The sequence below is a fragment of the Gobio gobio genome (assembly GCF_949357685.1).
Source record: "Gobio gobio genome assembly, chromosome: 15".
Taxonomy (NCBI): Eukaryota; Metazoa; Chordata; class Actinopteri; order Cypriniformes; family Gobionidae; genus Gobio; species Gobio gobio.
In genome coordinates this window covers 19,125,771-19,148,945 of record NC_137108.1, presented here as the reverse complement: position 1 = coordinate 19,148,945, position 23,175 = coordinate 19,125,771, and the positions used below count along the sequence as shown (strand labels likewise).

Sequence of the window (23,175 nt, the reverse complement as noted above, 5' to 3'; positions counted from 1 at the left end):
ATAATGGTACCTATATTTGGCATCAACAAAAAATGTTTTGGCCATTTTATCATCTTTTAAAATATGCCCATAGTAAAAATTGTGTGGTACTGTAAGTCAACGATAATAATCATATCATTCAGGGGGATAGGAATGCAGAAAAGCAACATAGCGCAAAGATCATAAAAGACATGCATCAAGACATAATTACACAAACACCTTCATCAAAGGACGACACGGTTGGGCGGTCCTTGTCTATAGTGGTTAAGGGCCTGCTAAAAAAACACTAGTAGATTTAGTGTTGGTGGGCTCTTTCATTAAAGCTTGTACTACCAGGTTTTTCAAGAGAGGCTACTAACAATCATTTTTATCTAAAATGGGAATCACTTTGAATGAAACGCAAATTACACATATGACTTCAAAATACACACACACACACACACACACACACACACACACACACACACACACACACACACACACACACACACACATATATATACCGATCAGGCATCACATTATGACTAAGTGAATAACACTGATTATCTCTACATCACGGCACCTGTTAGTGGGTGGGATATATTAGGCAGCAAGTGAACATTTTGTCCTCAAAGTTGATGTGTTAGAAGCAGAAAAAATGGGCAAGCGTAAGGATTTGAGCGAGTTTGACTAGGGCCAAATTGTGATGGCTCTTGTGGGGTGTTCCCGGTCTGCAGTGGTCAGTATCTATCAAAAGTGGTCCAAGGAAGGAACGGTGGTGAACTGGCGACAGGGTCATGGGCGGCCAAGGCTCATTAGCCTGTGTGGTCCAATCAAACAGCTCAAAATGCTCAAGAAGTTAATGCTGGTTCTGATAAAAAGGTGTCAAAATACACAGTGCATCATAGTTTGTTGCGTACGGGGCAGCATAGCCGCAGACCAGTCAGGGTGCCCATGCTGACCCCTCTCCACCACCGAAAGCGCCAACAGTGGGCACATGAGCAACAATGCTTAGGTAGGTACATGTCAAAGTAACATCCACATGGATGGCAGGACCCAAGGTTTCCCAGCAAAACACTGCCTCCGCCGGCTTGCCTTCTTCCCATAGTGCATCCTGGTGCCATGTGTTCCCCAGGTAAGCGATGCACACGCACCCAGCCATCCACGTGATGTAAAAGAAAACGTGATTCATCAGACCAGGCCACCTTCTTCCATTGCTCCGTGGTCCAGTTCTGATGCTCACGTGCCCACTTTTGCCGCTTTCGGTTCTATCAGAACCAGCATTAACTTCTTGAGCAATTTGAGCTTCAGTAGCTCGTCTGTTTGATCGGACCACACGGGCCAGCCTTTGCTCCCCAGGTGTATCAATGAGCCTTGGTCGCCCATGACCCTGTCGCCGGTTCATCACTGTTCCTTCCTTGGACCACTTTTGATAGTGATTCAGTTTTGGCGATGCTGACCCAGTTGTCTAGTCATCACAATTTGGCCCTTGTCAAACTCGCTCAAATCCGTACACTTGCCAATTTTTCACCTGCTGCTGCCTAATATATCCCACCCACTATCAGGTGTCGTGTTATTCACTTCACCTCTTATGCCTGATCGGTGCATCATTTTATATATCAATAATATATCATTTTAGTACAAAAAAGTCACCAGAAAAAAAGTGAATGATATCAGTAGGCTCGAAAAAAAATATGTTTTATATTTTGCAAATGTTTAAGTAGGTTTTGGGGACATCTGGGTATATTTTTGTTTTTAAGCATGCACAGATATGAATGCGCAGAAATGAGCTTGTATACAATATTTCACATTTCTTAAGTGAAACGATGGAAAGTAAAAGTATAAAAACCCAAGTTGGTGAAAGGGAGATGAAAAGTTTTGCTGTTCTAAAGCAAGAGACCTGCTTTCCAGTTTGATAAAAGTTTAATAAAAAATAGAGCTGCCTAGGGGACATGAGCCTAATATATGTACTATCTAATAAAAACATTTCAGCTGGAGAGAAGGAAAAACATTTGAAAGACATTTAAGCAACATTCAAACACTGCAAACTAGAAAATGCTAAATTCACCTATTAGCATATTCATCTAACAAATCTACAAGATTTACTTTGATATCTTGATAATATGAATCATCTGTGGTCAAATCTTTATATTTGCACATGCATTGAACTTTAATGCTATTATTTTGGCTGAAGCACCATATCAAAAGCCGTGTGATGGCTGTGGAATGATACATAGAAAACATATGGCAATACAAATGCAATTAAAGACAGCTTTCGTTTCAAAAATACCTCTTACGTTTCCTTCCTTTATACAGTTTAGGACGTTAGTAGGTAAATCTCATAAAACATATCAAGAACATGATCAGGTCACATTTCAACGCCTCCGAAAAGTTAAAAGAAACTTCCTGATTACTTAAAGTAATACTGAAGACTGAAGAAATGACTGCTAAAATCGTAAGAAAGAATAAAATGAAAATTATACAGCGCAATATTATTGTTTTAACTGTAATTTGATCAAATAAATGCAGCCTTAGTGAACATAACATTCTTATTTAAAAAAATATATAAAATAAACAACCTTACTGATCTCCAACTTTTGAACAGTAGTGTTATTCTCTATTATTGTGAAATGTGACCTGTACATGTTTTTGTGAGTTTTCTGCTTTTATAAGGAGAACTGGGAGAGAATATCCATGATTATGTCATCTCTATTACATTTGAAACACCCCACCACTCTTGTTCAGATATAAAAACTTTAACAGCACTAGACAAAGCCTTGAACGAATATATACATACAAAACATAACATAACATTTTAGTGTGAAATCTTCAGACGACTGGAAATATGACATGGTGTTATTCAGTAATACAGCTGAAGATGCACTTCCACTCTCAAGAGAATCTAGTGGAACTTATTGGAAGGTTGAGATCTCTATTAATGCCTTGTTCTCCATTCTCTTCCGATGGCCTTGTTATGAAGCGTTTGTGTCTTGTGAAAGGAACCTGTTCTCGATGTTGTCTGCACAGTTAACCAAATACATGTCCCTCAGTGTTTCTATGAACTTCTGGATGCAGTGACAGGGCAAGACATTGTTCCCTCCTCCGTTGCCACTATCACTCCAAACCTTCAACATCTGGTAGTGGGCATCCTTGCAGTTCCGGTGGTCTTGTTCTGCCCTGTCAATGTTCTGCTCAGAAACACCAAGCCGACGTACAAGTTCTTTGAATCGTCCGATAGGGACCTCGTCCAGCACAAAATAGAAGAACTCGTGAACTACAGAGAAAGAAATGGGGAGAGACGGACAACAGACATGAATCATCTTTCAACTGTAATTTCTCAAGCGTCCAGGGATTTGTGAGTCGAAACAAATACACACAGACATACTTTTGATCTCTCTTGGGACACAGTCTGGGAGTTTTCTGTGCTGTTCTGGTTCGCACGGCTGATTTGTGAAAGGAACGCTCTCATTTATTGTGTCTGGTGGCACAGTGATAATCAATGTCTGTGGAGAACATAAAAAAAAACATAATTACTTAATAACATGCATAAAACTATCATTCATTTCAGTCGTATCCAACTTTTGGTGATTCTATGGGCAAATATGTGAGATAATGTCTGTGAATTTTCTTGGCGATGATTTTTTCATTGGTAGGTCGCCAGGTCTTTCCCAAACCTCCCCATTACATGAGTTGGGACTCACACACACACACACACATTCACATATACAGACAATTTAGAATCTCCGATTCAATCACCTATACTGTTGGTTTTTTGCTACACGGTCTCACTCCAACTCATCACATATTGACGCTAGGTCAGGACCCCTCGGCACAGGGTACCCCTTTGGCATCATTTTCTGACGTGCAGGGAAGTCCATTGATTTCAGTTGATGCCATTGGTCATTTAGATTAAATTGAGAATCACACTCCAACATGTCATAATGGCAAAATCATAACCCAATATATAATTTCATCATGACAATAACATTCCCACGCCAAAGGTTTCTTATTGAAATCAATGGAGCACCCTGCGCGTCGAAAAATTACGTACCCTGTGAGCTGAAAAGTCAAGGGTCCTGACCAAGCATCAATATGTGACAAGTTGGGAGTGAGACCATGTTGGTTTTTGGACTGTGGGGGAAACCGGTAGCCTGGATGCCAGCCAAATTTAGCCCAGCCTACAACATTTGAGTTCGGGAAATTCAGTCTGGGCTTGATCCGTTGTGGAGCAACTATTCCCGAACAGAAGCTGTTCGGACCAATCAAATTGTCAGGGGGGGCTTTATATAATGATGGACAGATGATAAACACCAAAGAGCACTTGGGTTTAATTCATTCTAATCCTAAACGGAGAACTTGTATATGCATTCACCTTTACTATTTCTCTCAAAAATGATGATCGTGTTGGTAAGTACTCTGTGTATCCTTAAATTCTTTTTACAACACAGGCCAAGATCGTTTACACTCATCTTCTTCTACTTCTTCTAGCGTTCGTGCACTGCAGTTGAGTTCTGTTGACAACTATGCGTCGCACCGTTGCTCTGATTGGTTCATGACCTCAAGGCTAGATTATTGTAATGCTCTACTGGGTGGTTGCCCTGCTCGCTTATTAAACAAACTCCAGCTGGTCCAAAACGCAGCATTTCGAGTTCTTACTAGAACCAGGAAGTATGACCATATTCGCCCGGTTCTGTCAACACTGCACTGGATCCCTATAAATCACTGCATACATTTTAAAATCTTGCTTACTTATCTTATTACTTACAAAGCACTAAATTGTTTGGCTCCCCAGTACTTGAGCGGGCTCTTAACGCATTATACTCCCTCATGTATAATGCGGTCTCAAAATTCTGTTAAGTTGATAATACCTAGAATATCAAAATCAACTGCAGGCGGTCGATCCTTTTCTTATTCAGCACCTAAACTAAGGAACAGTCTTCCTAGCATTGTTCGGGAAGCAGACACACTCTGTCAGTTTAAATCTAGACTAAAAACACATCTCTTTACTATGGCATACACATAAAACACTTTTTCAATTAAATGATTGTTCGGCTGCATTAACTAGGTCAGCTGCAACCGGGAACACTTCCCATAACACCTGATGTACTCATTACATCATAAAAAGAATGGCATCTACGCTAATATTAGTCTCTCTGTTTATCCCGAGGTTTACTGCAGTAAGCCGGATCCGGGCCGTATCTAGATCAGATGGTGGTCCTGCGCCCAGCCATGACCAACGCATCCCTGAAGAGTCAGCAGAGACCGTGTCAATTAGACTCCCGCTGAAATTGCCTCATCGACATGGCATCCTCAATAAACCCGTGATGACTCCGATCTTTAGAATATTTCGATCTAATATGACAAAATTAAGCATTGATTGGTAATTGGTTGACCTAAATTGGTATTATCTAATTGTGTACTTAAATTTAACAGCTGATTGGTTGATTGTAATCCATTACATACCTTTCTATGAAAGTTATCTGACATTATCAATATGAATTTGTTCTGACACAGTTTAACTCTAAGTTCTTGTCATGTTTTATTACCATTTTCTAAACTATAGTGAATAAACTCTGATAATGTGAGAAAATGTTGAAGGCGTCTGGATAAATTCTGGTTTTAACTGCATATACAGCACCAATTGAGCATTTATTTATGAAAGACATTATGTTGTGCTATTATGTTGTTATTATCTATCATTATTTTTTACTACGGGAAATAAGGTTGGTTAAGAGTCCAAATAGAAAACTTTGCAAAAAAGTATACGTATTAGTATTTATCTTCAAAACTGAATCATCTTCTCTGAAGACAGCACTACAGTGATTATGTGTTTAGCATCAAATGTGAATCATTCACGCTGAGGAGGAAAACGGCGCGGTGTCAATGTTTGTCATAGGTTAATCAAGAATTGTACCTGATCTTCGTGAGCAGGTGATGATGACTGCGATGACAATGCACGAATCCTCTTCCTACGAAGTCTGAAGCCTTCATATAACATGAACACTCCCAATGCTACAACCGTGATACAAGCACAAACGGGAACCAGTATTTGATGTAATTTGTCTGAAAGATCAATATGATGAGAAACACAAAAAATTAAAATCACCTCTCAACAATTCTTGCCTGAAGGCACATGTTGTTTTTGTGATACACTTTGCTTAGTCATGGCAGGGCAAATTCAAAAGAACATGAACGCTAGGTGGGACTTCCCAAGATTGCTCATGTTTTTCAGAGATGTCTGTACTGGTTCTCTTTATCGATACACTCTACATAGTTTGCCAAGAGTGGCCTGTTTGGCATCCACAATATGAGGAAAGCTATCAGACAACTGACTCAGTTTCTGTCTCTGATGGACTCACATTTTGGATGTTTGTTGATTAGTACTCACCTGGACTTTTTGTGATGACGGTTTTAACGTTTGGTGGAGTGCTGACTATGCAGAAGTTTTCACACCCCTCCCGACATCTATAGGGCATAGAGAAAACTTTAATAAACATGTTGATTATTATGTCTAATGTTATTCAGATCTCTTAATTGATCTGTTAAAGGAACACTCCACTTTTTTTGAAAATAGGCTCATTTTCCAACTCCCCTAGAGTTAAACAGTTGAGCTTTACCGTTTTCGAATCCATTCAGCCGATCTCCGGGTCTGGCGGTAGCACTTTTAGCATAGCTTAGCATAGATCATTGAATCTGATTAGACCGTTAGCATCTCGCTCAAAAATGACCAAAGAGTTTAGGTATTTTTCCTATTTAAAACTTGACTCTTCTGTATTTACATCGTGTACTAAGACTGACGGAAAATAAAAAGCTGCGATTTTCTAGGCCGATATGGCTAGGAATTATACTCTCATTCCTGCGTAATAATCAAGGAACTTTGCTGCCGTACCATGGGTGCAGTGGCGCAATGATATTACGCAGCGCCTGAAAATAGGCTAACAGGAATGAGAGTATAGTTCCTAGCCATATCGGCCAAGAAAATCGTAACTTTTCATTTTCCGTCGGTCTTAGTACACAATGTAACTACAGAAGGGTCGAGTTTTTTATTAGGAAAAATATCGAAATTCTTTGGTCATTTTTGAGCGAGATGCTAACGGTCTAATCAGATTCAATGATCTATGCTAAGCTATGCTAAAAGTGCTACCGCCAGACCCGGAGATCGGCTGAATGGATTCGAAAACGGTAAAACTCAACTGTTTAACTCAAGGGGAGTTGGAAAATGAGCCTATTTTCAAAAAAAGTGGAATGTTCCTTTAATTAGCCACTAAAATAATCTTCAGGGAGCAATTCAATACACTTGAACACTAGCAACAACATGCTAGGAATACTCTAACATACAATTGAATAGATAAAACAAGTGCCCGCAATGTGACTTACTCGACACATTTCTCACAGGACATCTTCTCCGCAGCAAGGTAATAATCTTCTTTGCACTCACACTTACTATTCTGTTCCTCAGTACCTGACAAAAATGGAAACATTAACCAAGGGTATCCTACAATGTAAATATAAGATTAATATATCTTTATTTAATTTATAAAGCTTAATTAAGCTTGAGGAACTTACATTCCACGGTTTTCATCTGCCCAGGCCCACAAACCTTACAGCGAGAACATTCCCAGTCCAAGTCTCCTAATATCTTCTTGTAATATCCATCCTCACACTTACAAACCCTATTGGTATATATTGTACATTCTGATTTCTCTATGGAATGTGCTGTGGATAAGTGACAGATGAAAGACATATGAAAACATGGCAAAGATCAAATTAGTTAGTTGTGTGAAATTTTTAAAAATTATCCACGTAATGGGATACTTTCATCCAAAAATCATCATTTACTCACCCTCATGTCCGTCCAAACATTTATAACCTTCTTTCTTCTGTGGAACCCAAAGCAAGATTGCTTTTTTTTTTGGTCGATACAATTAAAGTCAGTGGGGTCCAATGTTGTTTTCTACCCCATTGACAATCATTGTATGAACAAACATTGTTTTTAAATATCTTCCGCAGAAGAAAGAAAGTCATCCAGATTTGGAATGATGTGAGGGTGAGTAAATTATGACAGAATTTTAGTTTTTGGGTGAACTATCCCATCCAAAGAAGAAATATGAAAAATGAATGTTATAATGGCATTACGTTTGTTGCATTGCTGGCAGCTGAAGCAGTTTGGGTAGTAATTTGATTTCTCCATGTAGGTTCCATTCTTACATATTTCACAATTTGACCTTGTGTTCTTTTGAGTGCATTCATCTGCCAACTTAAACCCTAAAGTAGGGAACACGGGTAGAAAGGAGGAGAAAAAAAAACATCCATGAAAGCTGAACAAAAGATTTCTGTGGAAAACACACACCGTTGCTACATTATCCATATAAGCTAAATGCTAACAGTGTTGCTCCATTATATGATAAATGTTCTTCTATCCAAAATAAACCACAGCAGTCACATAATTTAATGAAAGGACATAAACTGGACATAAACAGCAATTCTTTTGACACATTACACATCTATAACCTAAAGCATTGAATTAATTTAGCTTTACCTGGATGACATTTATCACAGCAGAATCCCTCCTTTTTGCTGACGTATTGATTTTCCTGACATTTTTTTTCTTTCCCATTCTTGGGTCCACCAATTTCAAAATTTGATATTGTATATGATTGGCTGATTAGAATCTGTGGGGAACACAAGAACATTTGGGTTAAACATGTGTGGGGAAATGACTGGCTATGCTTGAAACAGCATGCAGTTAATATTATGTGCAGAGTGAACACAATACTGTATCCCACAATTACATGTACTCTGCTTGACCTTTCATTTCAAATGTGGTGATCAAACCAGAAGTAATATCTCACAATTTTAAATAGCTCCTTTTTCACTCATTGTTTGGTTAGACTGTATTTATTATGAAAATAAATTAGTTTACTAAGTAGCCTACTGCCTACAAATTTTATTATTAACAGTAGGACCAAATACATAATAAATGATTAATATATTAATATACTACATTGTTATTACACAATCTCATATGTTTGTTGCATGTCACATTTAATTTGGCAAGTGTCCGGTTATTAAAAATGATATTTTGCATGTCTTATCAGTTAGATGTCTTATCCTTTAGATGTGCCATCAATGAAAGAGTCTCATACTTTTTTGTTGTTGTTGAAGGAATGGACTATATGTACAATACAAAAAAGTGATTTCTCTGATTGGTGGATATTTCTTCAGAATTATGGGTAAGGTAGTTCTTTTTCAGGAAACATTTTTTAAAACTAAAGTACATGTCATGGCTTCTACAAATGCAAACATCATCACTTAAAAATCTCATGTCTGTCTTAAAAGGTTTATACATTACCATTCAAAATAAATCACAGAACCTGACCGGTGTGCTCCATTCAAGTAGAAACCGAATATTTAACAAATCAAAACACCCCTTATGATAGTCAGCTATGATAAAAAACATACCACTACAAATTTTTACAGTTATTTTAGACGATAGCCTGGGCACTTTTGAAAATGACGGCTTATACTGCTGTGCTGAGTAAATGCTTTTCAAATCCTGTCTTACCAGCAATACATAAGCGCACCGCTGACATGTCCTCATGGCCGCTGTAGAGGGCGCTACATCACCAAACACGCTATCCGGACAGGGCGATGGATCGGTGGGTGAAAGAAGAGGAGCGGGGAACAACTGCAAGTAAGAGTAAATCTTTTCCAAACAGTTCATTTTACAACATTATATAGTCAAGAAAAAGCAACAGTTTTCATGAACTCTGATTTCCTTGTATAGCATATCAAGCAAGCAGAGTAACGTTAGCCTAACCTGTTGCGAAATCATGCCAACATGAGAAACTGAAAAATCAGATATAAACCACAGTATCAAATATCGATTTGTAACTGTTAGACCCCCATAGACATGTAGACTACAAAACACTAAACTTTCTCCCCCGTTTTACCCCTTCGGGACGGTACAGTCTCGACGCTCACACTTGTTGAAAGTGCCAATAGCCATAGTTCCGTACAGTAATTGAACAGAGGACAGCGCGTGACCTTACCTCTACTCATGGCGATCCAACGTTTTCCTTTATTATCCTCCCCAAAACTTTTTTTATCATCCTCCACTTAGCAAAAAACATAGGAAAGCGATGAAAAACGTGAGATTTGTGCAGTATCGCCACCGTCCATTTCCTCGGAGAAGGAAGGGCAGTCTTTTACTGGAAATGTTATGCGTCACAATAAGTCCGCTCCTCCTCGCGTGCCAGTTCTCGTGAAGGAATTCGAGCGGCGGGATGAAACCGAAAGTACTTATTTTACAGCTCTGAGAAAGGCACAGTCTTTGCACCGTGATGGCGCCACATTGCAGGACACACAATGTGCTCAACTTTCATAGTTAAAGTATTAAAGCAGTTATTGCTATGTTGGGTAAAACTTTATTTTACAGTGTCCTTGTTACACTACATAGTAATAACAGTAGGCTACATTATGCATAATTACATGCAACTAATCCCAACCAACCCTATCCCTATAGTTTAATATTAGTCAGTACTTAGTAATAAGACTGTAACTAACAATAAAACAGAATATACTTTATCATACAGCCTACCCTAATACCTCTAAAATCCAGCAGTTGTTCTAACCCTTACACTCTTCACATTGATCAATTCCTAATAGGCTTTTCACTCATTTCCCCAACTTCTGCAGTTATCTTTTTCTAGTTGCATTCACTCATTTCCCAAAGTCATCATGAATGCTGAATTGTCAATACAACTGAAGATTTTGAGAGAACAGCACATAAGCTCACTTCATAAATTGATGTTGATTTTCCTAAAATGTTTTTGTTTGAACTCACCATTATGGTGATTAGTGTTCCCTTTGGTTGGACACTTGGAACGTCATTTATATTATTGCAATTCTCTTCCTATTAATGCAGTGATTCAACAAGATATCACAGTTATTTGGTTTCAAAGGAAGGGAAGTAAGGTTGCTTTTAAAAGGTGACCTAACTTCTAACTAAATCGTTAACTCATTTTTCATGTCAATCAATGATTTATATTTGTATTCCTCTATAGTTGTGATAATATCTTGCATGCTTGAGTAACACACAGACTTCTACATTCAGCATGCAAAACACAACAATGACCACATTTACATGGGAAGCAGTAATCGAATTATTGACCTTATTCTGAATATGACAATATACTGGTTAAAGTGATTACATTAATTGCTTTTACAATATACTTTTCATGTTCCCGTTTTGCATGTTACAGAACATAGATGTGTCACATGTAATTACGTCCCCATGCCACGCTGTCCGACGTTCCCTCCAAAATTCCACATATCAACATACAGTTTGTCTTCGTTATGGTGTACCATATACAGTTTTTGGGTGTTTAATTTAAAATTTTACGAAAGCTTCAAGTACAGTTAACAATTCGTCGTGTTATACGTGCAAATACACAACGGCGGCCTCCTCTGTACTTTCATTCAGCAACATTTCATTCATGCACCACGACTTGGAGATACTGGATGAGAGTACGAAGTAAGGACTGGTGGGAGAGAGTAGTTTGAAGCCATGCTCTCTTGTTTGCTGTCAAACGGTTGACCACTGCCGTGTGCTTATGTATCCTGTGGCAAAATGTGGCGAAAACTCCCACACAACGTTAATAGTGTGATTAAGGTGTACATGTACATGTCTATAAAGCACTTTGATAATGCTATTAAAATAGGAATACTCCACATGTTTTAATTCGATTTGTGTTTATTTCGAGTATGACTTTAGCAGGAGGTAATCAGCAATCGCTGTTTAGTTTCTTAATCAGAGTATTTTCTTAATCGGGTTAATATTGGAATATTGTTGTCCAAGTAAACGTACTGATAACAACAATGGGCTATACTAAGTCAAGAGTAAATGTAATGTAAATTATCAAGTACTCTACAGTTATTGTTTTAGTTATTAGAGGTCTTGTGTAAGTGAACTGTAGTAACTACGCAGTTCAACATACTATTCCTATTTAAGGCAATCGGTTTGCATTCTTTTTTTAAAGGGGCTATATGCGTTTTTCTGAAATTTAAACTCGCGACTGACACCTGTGGCCAAAAAACAGAACTGCTCTTATTTTCTGCTCGCTCTCGCAGCGGTGGTGACGTCACATCCGCAGACAGCGCGGGAAAAAAACGACCCGACAGAAAATAGGAAAAATAGGATACAGGCTTAGGTGCACCCACTGTGAGCGGACAAGGTGTCAGTATGCTCATCAGGAGATCTTTGAGTCATAAATGGTAAAATAAAAAGGCTATTGTTACGTTTATTTTGGGGAAAAAGTTGCATATAGCCCCTTTAAGCAACTAATTCGATTTTACAGTGTAGTCTTTATATCAAACTCTCTGTGCTACATATTAGAATGAAAGAAAACTCAAGTCATAATTCACCCAAAAATAAAATTTATTTCTTCCTAAAACAAAATACATTTTTAAGAATGTTTTGGTTAATGGTTGCAACCTGCATCCGGATTACTGATTAAGTGATTTGAAGTTGAGAACCAGGTCAGATCGAATCTTTCAAGATGGTTTTGTAAGTAGGATCAACCGATTCATTGAGAAGATCTGACATCGCTAAAATTTGCTAGAATACATAGGCCTATATGACTTTTACCCTGAATAGCAGTATGGGTGAGTTGACTCCAGTTGCCAAAAGTTGGAGCCAGCCTGCAGATTTTGGCAAGATATTCAGAGGTAATTTTGGGAACACATCTAGTAGTGTACAGTCATGTTCAAAAGTTTACATACCCCTGTGCAGTTTAACTGCTCAGGACAAACAAGGAACTCATGAACAACCATCACAAAAAACAGGTAACGACACAGTATTAAGAATCAAGGGTATGTAAACTTTTGAATGGGGTCAATTTTATAAATTCACCTTTTTTTTTGTTTGGTATTGTGAACTATATGTATACCTCTTTTATGTAAAATATCCAGGACAGTACAAAAAAAAAACAAACATGCATTTTGTATTAACACTCTTATTTAGTTAAAATAATTAACATTTTGCTGATTCTGCAAGGGGGGTTTAAACTTTTGAGCACAACTGGATGATGTGTATTTCTACTCTCATGAAGAGTCACAATGGTGTCAGAAAACCAGTCATATGGAATGCTTTTATCATACATTATGGTGGTTTTTTGTCCCTCTTAAGCCTTGACATTTTCAGTCACCATTCATTGTCAATGCATGCAAAGAGGAGTACATACAAAATGTCTCCTTTTGTGTTAAGAAAGAACGTTATGAGTTCGGAATGACCTGAGCGTGAGTAAATGATGACAGAATTCTCATTTATGAGTGAATTATCCCTTAGTAATGGCACATTCTCATACCACTGCAGACTTCACGTAAAAAAATGTCTCATATACATACTTTTTTGCATAGCATAACAACTGAGGAAATCATTTCATAGCTCTCCCTGTTACAAGTTTTGTATATATTGATTTTTCACTAGGTGGAATATGAGCCAAAAAGGCTCTTAAACTGTTCACTGCTAGGTTGAGGAAAAAGTTTTTTTATATTATAGCAGACAGAATGTTGCGCTAGCTGCTGAGGCAAAGAAATTATTTCCTCACCTCTGAAACCACATCCTGTCTCCATTTCCCCCGTGACCTGCAGTGTAACCATGGAGATTGTAAAAATGTCTACAGATTGTTCTGTAACAGTGCAAAGACTAATTCAAATTAAGTATTAAAGTTTGATGGCTATTGATTTTAAGTTTTGATATTTCATTTGCAACATACGATGATAATTACACATGGAGTTTATATATATATTGGGAGGTACAAAGTTACTTTTGAAAGGCGAGTTCTCACCTCAGCACATGATCGCATAAAAAGCATAACTGATTCCACTCTTCACAAGGTTGTTTAACCACAGACACTTTGCCTGCTCAAATGGCAAGATCCTGCTGTTTCATTAGCTTGACCAACCAGGCTGCACCCGCAGGGTTTGCTGCAAAATGAATCAATTATTGTTTTATATATATATGAATGAATGAGGCATTTATATAACGCTTTCATGTACTACTGTACACCCAAAGCGCTTTACAACTATGTCAGGAGTCTCTCCTCAATCACCACCAGTGTGCAGCATCCACTTGGATGATGCGACGGCAGCCATAATACAACGGCGCCAGTGCACTCACCTCACACCAGCTATTGGTGGAGAGGAGAGAGGGTTATAGAGCCAATTCAATGGATGGGGATTATTAGGAGGCCATGATTGGTAAGGGCCAATGGAGGGAATTTGGCCAGGACACCGGGGTTACACCCCTACACATATACACATATATATGTTGAAAATCCCTATGAAACTGTTGATGTCACTGAAGCTCCACCCACTGTTGACATCTACAGCCTGTTGTGACTCCAATAAGTGGCCTTTAAGAAGGGTTGATTCAGTAGAGCAGCCATTTTCTCTTTGTTTTTGTCTTTGCTGCGCTGGAATTTTCATATGGTGCTACAATGTGAGTTATATTAATTTGGCTTGTCTGTAATATGTATGTTCTGAATTATTTATGATATTGTTGATTTACCATATATCTTTGTTTATTCATATTCTCTATAAGTTTAGAAATCACATTATGACAGGCAAAATGGGCAAGCATAAGGATTTGAGCGAGTTTGTCAAGGGCTAAATTGTGATGGCTAGACGACTGGGTCAGAGCATCTCCAAAACTGCAGCTCTTGGGCACGTGAGCATACTGGACCATGAACTGAACTGGACTGGAACTGGACCACGGAGCAATGGAAGAAGGTGGCCTGGTCTGATGAATCACGTTTTCTTTTACATCACATGGATGGCCGGGTGCGTGAGTAACAGGATGCACTATTGGAAGAAGGCAAGCCACAGGCAATGTTCTCCTTGGAAACCTTGGGTATTTTGGGTTACATTGTTGCAGACCATGTACACCCTTTCATGGAAACGCTATTCCCTGGTGGCTGTGGCCTCTTTCAGCAGGATAATTCGCCCTGCCACAAAGCAAAAATGATTCAGGAATAGTTTGAGGAGCACAACAACGAGTTTGAGGTGTTGATTTGGCCTCCAAATTCCCCAGATCTCAATCCAATCGAGCATCTTTGGGATGTGCTGAACAAACTTACAGGACTTAAAGGATCTGCTCCTAACATCTTAGTGCCAGATACCACAGCACACCTTCAGGTGTCTAGTGGAGTCCATGCCTCGACGGGTCAGGACTCTTTTCGGCAGCAAAAGGGGGACTAACATAATCATAATCCCAGCAGGCACACAACGTCATAAGACGTTGATATTTGGTTACATTTTGGTTGTGACGTCAAGTGACCAAAATTCAACGTCAGCTCAACGTCTAATGCCAACGTTAATTTGACGTCCAATACCAACGTCAGCTGATGTTGATATTTAGTTGTTTTTAGGTTGTGTTGTAAAGTAACCAAAATCTAACGTTGAACCAACGTCCCAAGCCAACATCATATTGACGTCAGATTATAACATCATTAGACGTTGATCCTTTGTTGGTTTTAGGTTGTGGTATTAACTAACCAAAATCTAACGTTGAGGCAATGTCTCAAGCGAACATCATATTGACGTCAGAACCCAACGTCAGATAGACGTCAACATCCAACGTTGGATGGACGTTGCATTTTGGTTGAAAATGAAAATCGGGTTGACGTCAGAACCCAACGTCAGATTGACGTCAGAACCCAATGTCAGATCAATGTCAACATCCAACGTTGGACGGATGTTGCATTTTGGTTGAAAATGAAAATCTGGTTGACGTCAGAACCCAACGTTAGATTGACGTCAGAACCCAACATCAGATTGACGTCAGAACCCAACGTCAGATAGATGTCAACATCCAACATTTGACGGACGTTGCATTTTAGTTGAAAATTAAAATCAGGTTGACGTCAGAACCCAACGTCAGATTGACGTCAGAACCCAACGTTGGACAGACGTTGCATTTTGGTTGAAAATAAAAATCGGGTTGACGTCAGAACCCAACGTTAGATTGACATCAGAACCCAACATCAGATTGACGTCAACATCCAACGTTGGACAGACGTTGCAGTTTGGTTGAAAATAAAAATTGGGTTGACGTCAGAACCCAACGTCAATCTGATGTTGCGTTCTGACGTCAACCCGATTTTCATTTTCAACCAAAATGCAACGTCTGTCCGACGTTGGGGTCCAACGTCAATCTGACGTCATATTGACGTCCGGTGACTGCTGGGATGCTATGCCTGATCTTTGTGTATACCTATGAAATGACCAATATGTACTACATATGTATTCTGTATTAAACTTTAAATGGATGTTGCTTCATTGTGTTTTAACTGGCAGCCCATTGTGATGCTCCCCCTGCGAATCAAAGTATCCTAAGAGTCTTTTACATATAATATATTATCAAATATTCTATTGACTGTGTAGCAACAAATGCAACTCCAAGACAAACCTTCGTCTAGTCACCTTGCTCTTTATACAGTACATTTTCACCCGAGTTCACAAGCGAGTTCACACTTACATAATTCATAGCCTACTTGCACACTTCACACCCCCATCTTCACACACATACATAAAATCAGATTGAAAGTCCCCCTAGTCAATAATTGTATCCTTTAAAACTCATCTTTAATCACCTGTGAATATTCCTGTGAAAGTTTTTTTTCTTTGTGCCTTAAAATAGCTTGAATGTAACTCTACGCCATTGCTTCATTTAGTATAAGCAGATTCATGAATATGCAAATTATCCCTGCCACCACAAGCTCAGAAATACAACTTACTGAGGTAAACGCTGCACAATGGCGCTCTTTACAACATCAGACACATACCGGTATTAATATGATTATCCTTTTGCTTGACTACGTTATTAAACAGCTAATAATTTGTTGCTAATGTTCCACAAACCATGTTCCCGTTTGCCATCTCAGTCGGCCTTCAGTATCAGTCAGCTTTGAACATCATAGAACGTCAGTGGAGAATGGCATATAGTTCATCATAACATCGTAATATACATAATTCACCCGCTATATTGCTAAAGCTACCCAATTTTTCATATCAACATAAAAATATACCGGGATAACCGGGGGCCTATACCATGAAGCCGGTTTAGCTGGCTAGCCAGATATGTTTAGCCTTAGTTTGTGCCAATCCTGGGTTTTTGGTACCATTAAAGTGGTTTGGCTTTTAGCAGTGTTCATCTCCATAGTAACTTAAGCTCCATGGCTAACCTGCTCCAGGCAGGTTATGTTCTGGATAAGAGATCAAACTGAAATTTGACCAATCAGCTGTGAGCAAACTGACACACCTCTGATGCAATAAAGTCACTCCCAGTTTTTCTACTCCAAATTAAAGGTCACTACATAGCAAATGGTTTTTAAAGACTAAAGTGTCTGGCTTTTAACAATGCTTATTTATTATAATAATAATATTGAATGACTTAGATATCATTTATGTAATTATTATACCCTGAATCAATTACACATGTATCATTTTAGTTAAATCAATCATTAATAGACACATAGTTAAAATTAATATAAATAGCCTATATAAAGGTCATACAAATAAGCTTTAAAATCAATAAATAAAGCTATACAAATGAGCTTGTGGTGACATGTGAGCTAAATGTTCAATTCTCTCTATATATCAACTAAACTAACTTTATAACCTTTACTTGCACTTTCTTAAAGTTGTCCACTTTCATAGACAGCTCTTTTCTTCTTGCTGTGTAAATTTGTTTCAAATTCGTAATATTTTTCAATCATGTAATATTCTGCAGAAGAGAGAAATCAATTTCGCTGCTTCTCTCGCGAGAAGTACATGTCAGTTTCACTGATCCACAGCATGTGATTGGCTGTTCACTACTGATGTCACAGCTAAACTCCTAAACTCAGGATCTAAGCCATGAGTTGACAGAGAAAGCTGATGATCAGCATCATGGGACCAACAAAGCCTGAATAGATTGGTTTGGTTTTGTCAACTCGAAACTAATCCTGTAACCCTGAGTTTGTTAAACTACCATCATGGTACAGGCCCCCGGTTTCTCTTGAGACTCCCCTGCTTCAGAGAAGAGCTAATGGTATGCTAAAGCCCACTGGCATGTTGACGTGATTGGTTACAAGGTATTTTGTTGGTACAAGGACAGTTTATGACGTCAGAAACACCAGCGATTTCAAACCACGTTTTTGAGACTGTCTTTGATTCACTGCCGTTTTAAGCCCGGGACTTATTTAATTTAGACTTTTTAAAATCTAATTTCAGCTTTTCTCTCATAATTAGGAATTAATTCCTATATATAATGTATATAACGGCCACATTTTTTTAATTCAGAATTTTTAAAGTCCTAATTTCAACTGCTCATCTCACAATGCTTAGCATGTCATATTTGTGACTTTTTATCTAATAATGAGAACTTTTACAATCATATTTTCAATATTTTATCTCTTAATTATGACTTTATGATAATTATAATTGATAATTGAATGAGCTGATCAGTAATATAGTTGAATATTTAGTGTCCCCAACTGAGCAAGTCAAAAGCCAAAGGGTACAGAGGCGACGGTGGTAAGGGACCAAAACTCTGCAGTATCTATACAGCTCTTATCGTTGATTAAATTGATTAGCTTAATGTGCTCCACTTGTGTTTAATTGGGTTTAATTATCTGAACGTGTTCCTCCTGAAATTTGTTAATAAAACATCACTTGGGATTGTGCGGACTCCGACGCGATTGGGAGCAGAAAAATAATCGGAATGACACCACACAATCGAGGATTGTTTGGGGAAAAAAAGGAGTTTGTGACAAGCATCAAATCAAAATCCCTTGGAGGTGCAAATCGGGCTTATAATATTGTCTGTGACCAACCTAAAGAAGGCCATAGAAAAGGGCCTGCAGACGCTACATAATCTTGCCAGAAACTCATCCAAGTAAGTGGATAGAGCAGCCGGAGATCTCCAAAAGGAGGTGGGGCGGATAGGGATACGGTCTTCCTATGTCTTCAAGGAGAGTTTGTAGATCCCACCACCTATTGGAGCTGCTACAATCCATCCACCAGACTCCATCTTAAGACTCTTTAAAAAATAGCCATTTAAAACCGCGCTGAACTCCCATCAAGCCTCGTCGTTTTCTTTTTTAGAGAACAGTTATTTGACAATATAAATGCCAAAAGAAACATTTCAAAGCAAAGCATTCCATTATCAGTCAGGATTTTTATCTGCAGCCCTTAACATCAGTTATTCACAATTTGCTATCAGATGTCACTTAAAAAGAAAAGTGTGAAAACATTAAGAGGAAAAGTACAAAGCACACTGCCACAACTCCTCAGTAACGGATTTGTGACGGAATAGAAATTCAAACTGATCTAATATGACAGCATTGAAGAAGGGTCTCACTCATAAGGGGAAAAAACTCTTTTACTTAAAGACTAAAGTTCTTTAAGGTTACATGCCTGTCAGCAGGTGATGTTATCTTGTCGATTTCACAACATCTCAGTGGTTGTAGTGATGTTGTGGTAAGCCCTCCTTTTACAGTAAACATTTATTGCACTAGTGTGTGTGCACGTGTGCTGTGGTGACATGTCTAATTTACAAACTACGAGAAGGGCATGACTCTTCACTCTCAGTGGTGTCAGTTCCACTGAATAAAACCAATGAGTTGACAGCTCATAGGTGTGAGCCACAGTTGGGGAGACAGATTAAGAGAAAACAAAGTGAATGTACACTCTAAAAAAAAAGGCTCGTAATCATAGGGGAACCTTTTTTAGTGCTATATAGCACCAATTATGGTGCTTCAGTGGTTCTTCAGCGGTTCTTCAGAGGTGCTATATAGCACCTTAGTCAAAGAACCGGTGAAGAACCTCTGAAGAACCGCTGAAGAACCTCTGAAGAACCGCTGAAGAACCACTGAAGCACCATAATTGGTGCTATATAGCACTAAAAAAGGTTCCCCTATGATTACGAGCCAAGGACCATTTTTGGTGCAATATAGAACCTTTTTTTTTTTTAGAGTGTATGTTTTGGAAAATAACCCCCCAAAAGAAACCAATGAGGCAGGTTTCAGATATGATGTACTTTATGCTAACCAGTTTTTGTCTTCATCTTCATTCATCTGAACTCAGAGTACAATGATGAGCTTCATGGATTCTGTGCGATGGGACGTTATTTCATTGACCTCACTACTAATCTCATGTCTCAGAATGAGTAGCTTTTGAAAAGCTAGCTTCTTTTTTTTTTTACTCATGCTTTTACTCATATGAGACACAGGACCCTTTTCATCTAGAGTGTTTTTTTGTGCGTATGCATTTGTTTAAAAGAGAGACGGAGAGAAAGAGAGAGTTTGTTTTGGAACTAGTTAAAAGTTAAGACAAGACAGGAAACATTTAATGGAAAGTTTGGGGTAGAGGAAAAAGAAGCGCAGGAGAAATATTGACAGAGAGCAATGCTGCTCAATTGGGGGTCCTAGACCGAGTCATCCATAACTTTGAACGTTAGACTGGTTTTAATATGAGTCATCGTGACATTTCTGATAAGATTTAATGCTGAAATGTTATCCCCTCATCTTCAAAGTTTCAGAGGGGCCTGACTAACTCACATCTCTCGTCGTTTTCTCACCGACTCCCTGCTTGTAGGCTACACAGTTTCAAGGTAAGACTTTACTCTTTCTCAATGTGAATTTAAAAGGATTTAACAGGTAGGCAAATGGCAAGCTAGTTCAGATGTACATGTGAGGTTACAGGACAAGCTAGAATAATCTTATTGTAATGGTTGAAATGTTTATGATATGCGAATAAAAATATAATAGACTCAAATATACAAAAGTCAAGCTGAATTTAGTAAGAAGTCAGCGAGGGGTCTCGTGTTTCAAAAGATTGTTGTATAATCATTGAGAATGTTGTATAATCTTTTTCCATTCACTTATTCATACAGTAGAGATGAGAAATGGCAGAATAATGTTAGGCGACTAACCTATTATTCGTTATAACATTTTATTTGTTTTAGAATAAATATAAATGATTACAAATATATAACTTATAAAAACGTAAGTAAAAATACATATCGTCGCTGTCAGACGGAAACCTCGTATATTTTCTTTTCGTTCATAAATCATCAAGTGTGTTCGATTTGAAGCGCTGCCAGACCGATTGGTGTATTGACATCCAAGTACCGCGAGAGCGATTCTAAAGCATACACAGCCATCTGTTCTCCAATCGCTCTCGCAGAACTTGGATGTCATATAGCCTACCGATCAGTCTGCGCAGTGTGTTCGAGATGAACTGACACACTATTGATCACCCTTTACGACTGTCTGTGGGTTTTTGCAAATATTTAACCAAATGAAAAGGATTTATTAGAGCTTGTGACTAAGATTGTAACTCATTTGAATCCTCAAACTATCTGTAATAACTCCACCTGCCTACCTATATCGTGAATAAAGTGCCACACGCAGTTTGGACTGTATCTGCTTGTTTGCAATGCAAGGGTAGCTAATAAAGAACAGTTTGTTTGAATTAGTACAGTGTTTTCTTTACTCAAGAAACACCATATATATAAAGGCTAATGTTTTATGTATTTGAGGAGTGAAGAAGAGTGTCTAGCTAGTGTCTAGTCTAGCTAGCAGTCGTCGAGGCATAGCCAATACTGCCACAACTATAAACACAAGCCTGTGCGTAACGCTTTATCTTTTCTAACATAATCCCAAATAGCAGATTACATCTGGCACATTCCCCATATTCTTTTGGCCCACATACTGCATGGAATGATCAGTGATGACTAGCATACATATCCGGGCCTCATCTGGGCCAACTATGGCACATATGGCTCAGTTCTGGCAGCGGCTTGATGTGTGCGGCCCAGATACGGTCCATATGACCTTTGCCGCTGCCAGAACCGAGCCATATGTGCCATAGTTGGCCCAGATGAGGCCCGGATATGTATGCTATCTGGGAAGCTTTTGACCAAATGATAAATAAATTGAGCGCCCACATAGCTACAGTAAACTTTATAACCTGTGCATTGATGCACTTATTTCCTCAGAGCCGTCGTTCTAATGATGGACAAATTCTCCGAAATTCGCTGGTCAAAAACCTTGTAACTTCATTCGATTTGGGTAAAATGTCAATAAAAATGACACATGCAAGTGTCTGACCATATGTATCTCATTTTCTTTTTCATTTTCTGAAAAGTAGCGGTTTTGGAGATACTATATGTATAAAGTGATACAAATATTTTATTTTGTTGAAGATATTTATGCTAAATGCAATGTGTGTTTGTGTGTGTGTGTGTGTGTGTGTGTGTGTGTGTGTGTGTGTGTGTGTGTGTGTGTGTGTGTGTGTGTGTGTGTGTGTGTGTGTGTGTGTGTGTGTGTGTGTGTGTGTGTGTGTGTGTGTGTGTGTGTGTGTGTGTGTGTGTGTGTGTGTGTGTTGCATTTAGCAAATGATTATACATGTAACTGATTTTAACTTGATCTTAAAATAAATGAAGAACTTATTATAAATGGAAAAAGTTATTTATCATTTAACAAGAAGTAAGGCCATCATTATAAGTCATTTACAGCCAAGTAATGCATTTATGATTTCTATGACTCTTTATGCTAACACATTTAAAGTCATTCCAGGTGCAATGTGTCATTCTGAACCTTCACATGCTTCTTTATTTTCTCTTCCAGTAAGATGCTTGTCCTGCTGAGTGTCCTCCTGCTCTCGTCACATGTCCTTCCTCTCGTCCAATCACTGACGTGCAATGAAGAAAAAGAGTACTTGCATAAAGATCGGTGCTGCAAAAAATGTGAACCAGGTAAATGAAATTCTGCCTCATCACTGAGTGCAATCATAGATAGTTTGAGGAGAAATGAGCACAGTTGAGTCAGAGTTGAACTTAAGAAGAGATCAAATGAGCTAAGCTATTATCAATTAAGATTAGATAATTAACATAAGTTGAGAGAGTTAAACAAACATGTATGAACCAAATGCATGTGTAATAAAGCAGGCCAATCTAAAATCAAATTTCAGAGACACATTTGATTGCAGACTTAATCAAGACTGTTTAAAAGTTTTTCATATTTTTGAGGCATATTTGAATTGAAAAAGACTGGATGTACTCTTTCAAAATCAAAACCGACTGCATTATCTACGAATATTTCAGGGTTCAGTTGATTTATGGTTTGCTGACATTTACCTAACATCTTAGAATGACACATTTCTCGTATG

At 38.4% G+C, this 23,175-nt stretch overlaps 3 protein-coding genes across 4 annotated transcripts in view; 2 read left to right on the top strand and 1 right to left on the bottom strand.

Moving 5' to 3' along the window:
- Nucleotides 1–23,175, top strand: part of gtf3c6 (general transcription factor IIIC, polypeptide 6, alpha) — a 1,355,101-nt gene that overhangs the window by 1,208,849 nt on the left and 123,077 nt on the right. The gene's annotated exons all lie outside the window — the stretch shown is intronic.
- tnfrsf1a (tumor necrosis factor receptor superfamily, member 1a) lies at nt 1,625–10,397 on the bottom strand. Of its 2 annotated transcripts, none has more exons than XM_079837531.1 (10): nt 10,011–10,397; nt 9,524–9,646; nt 8,498–8,630; nt 8,095–8,223; nt 7,525–7,674; nt 7,336–7,420; nt 6,347–6,423; nt 5,873–6,021; nt 3,344–3,461; nt 1,625–3,232 (listed from the first exon to the last, which is right to left on the bottom strand). In XM_079837531.1, the coding sequence occupies exons 2-10, from the start codon at nt 9,557–9,559 to the stop codon at nt 2,931–2,933; spliced, it is 1,179 nt and encodes a 392-aa protein (XP_079693657.1). In that variant the 5' UTR covers nt 9,560–9,646; nt 10,011–10,397; the 3' UTR covers nt 1,625–2,930. The 2 variants fall into 2 exon arrangements, with proteins under 2 accessions (XP_079693657.1, XP_079693658.1); XM_079837532.1 differs by having other exon boundaries at nt 1,637–3,232; nt 9,524–9,593; nt 10,011–10,228.
- The window catches only part of LOC307139196 (uncharacterized protein), a gene marked incomplete at its 5' end in the record, with an annotated part of 23,215 nt that continues 9,597 nt past the window's right edge, over nt 9,558–23,175 (top strand). Inside the window, 2 exons of the mRNA XM_079838086.1 lie at nt 9,558–9,652; nt 22,635–22,762. Coding sequence (XP_079694212.1) covers nt 9,558–9,652; nt 22,635–22,762 — 223 coding nt within the window. The remainder of the gene's footprint in view (nt 9,653–22,634; nt 22,763–23,175) is intronic.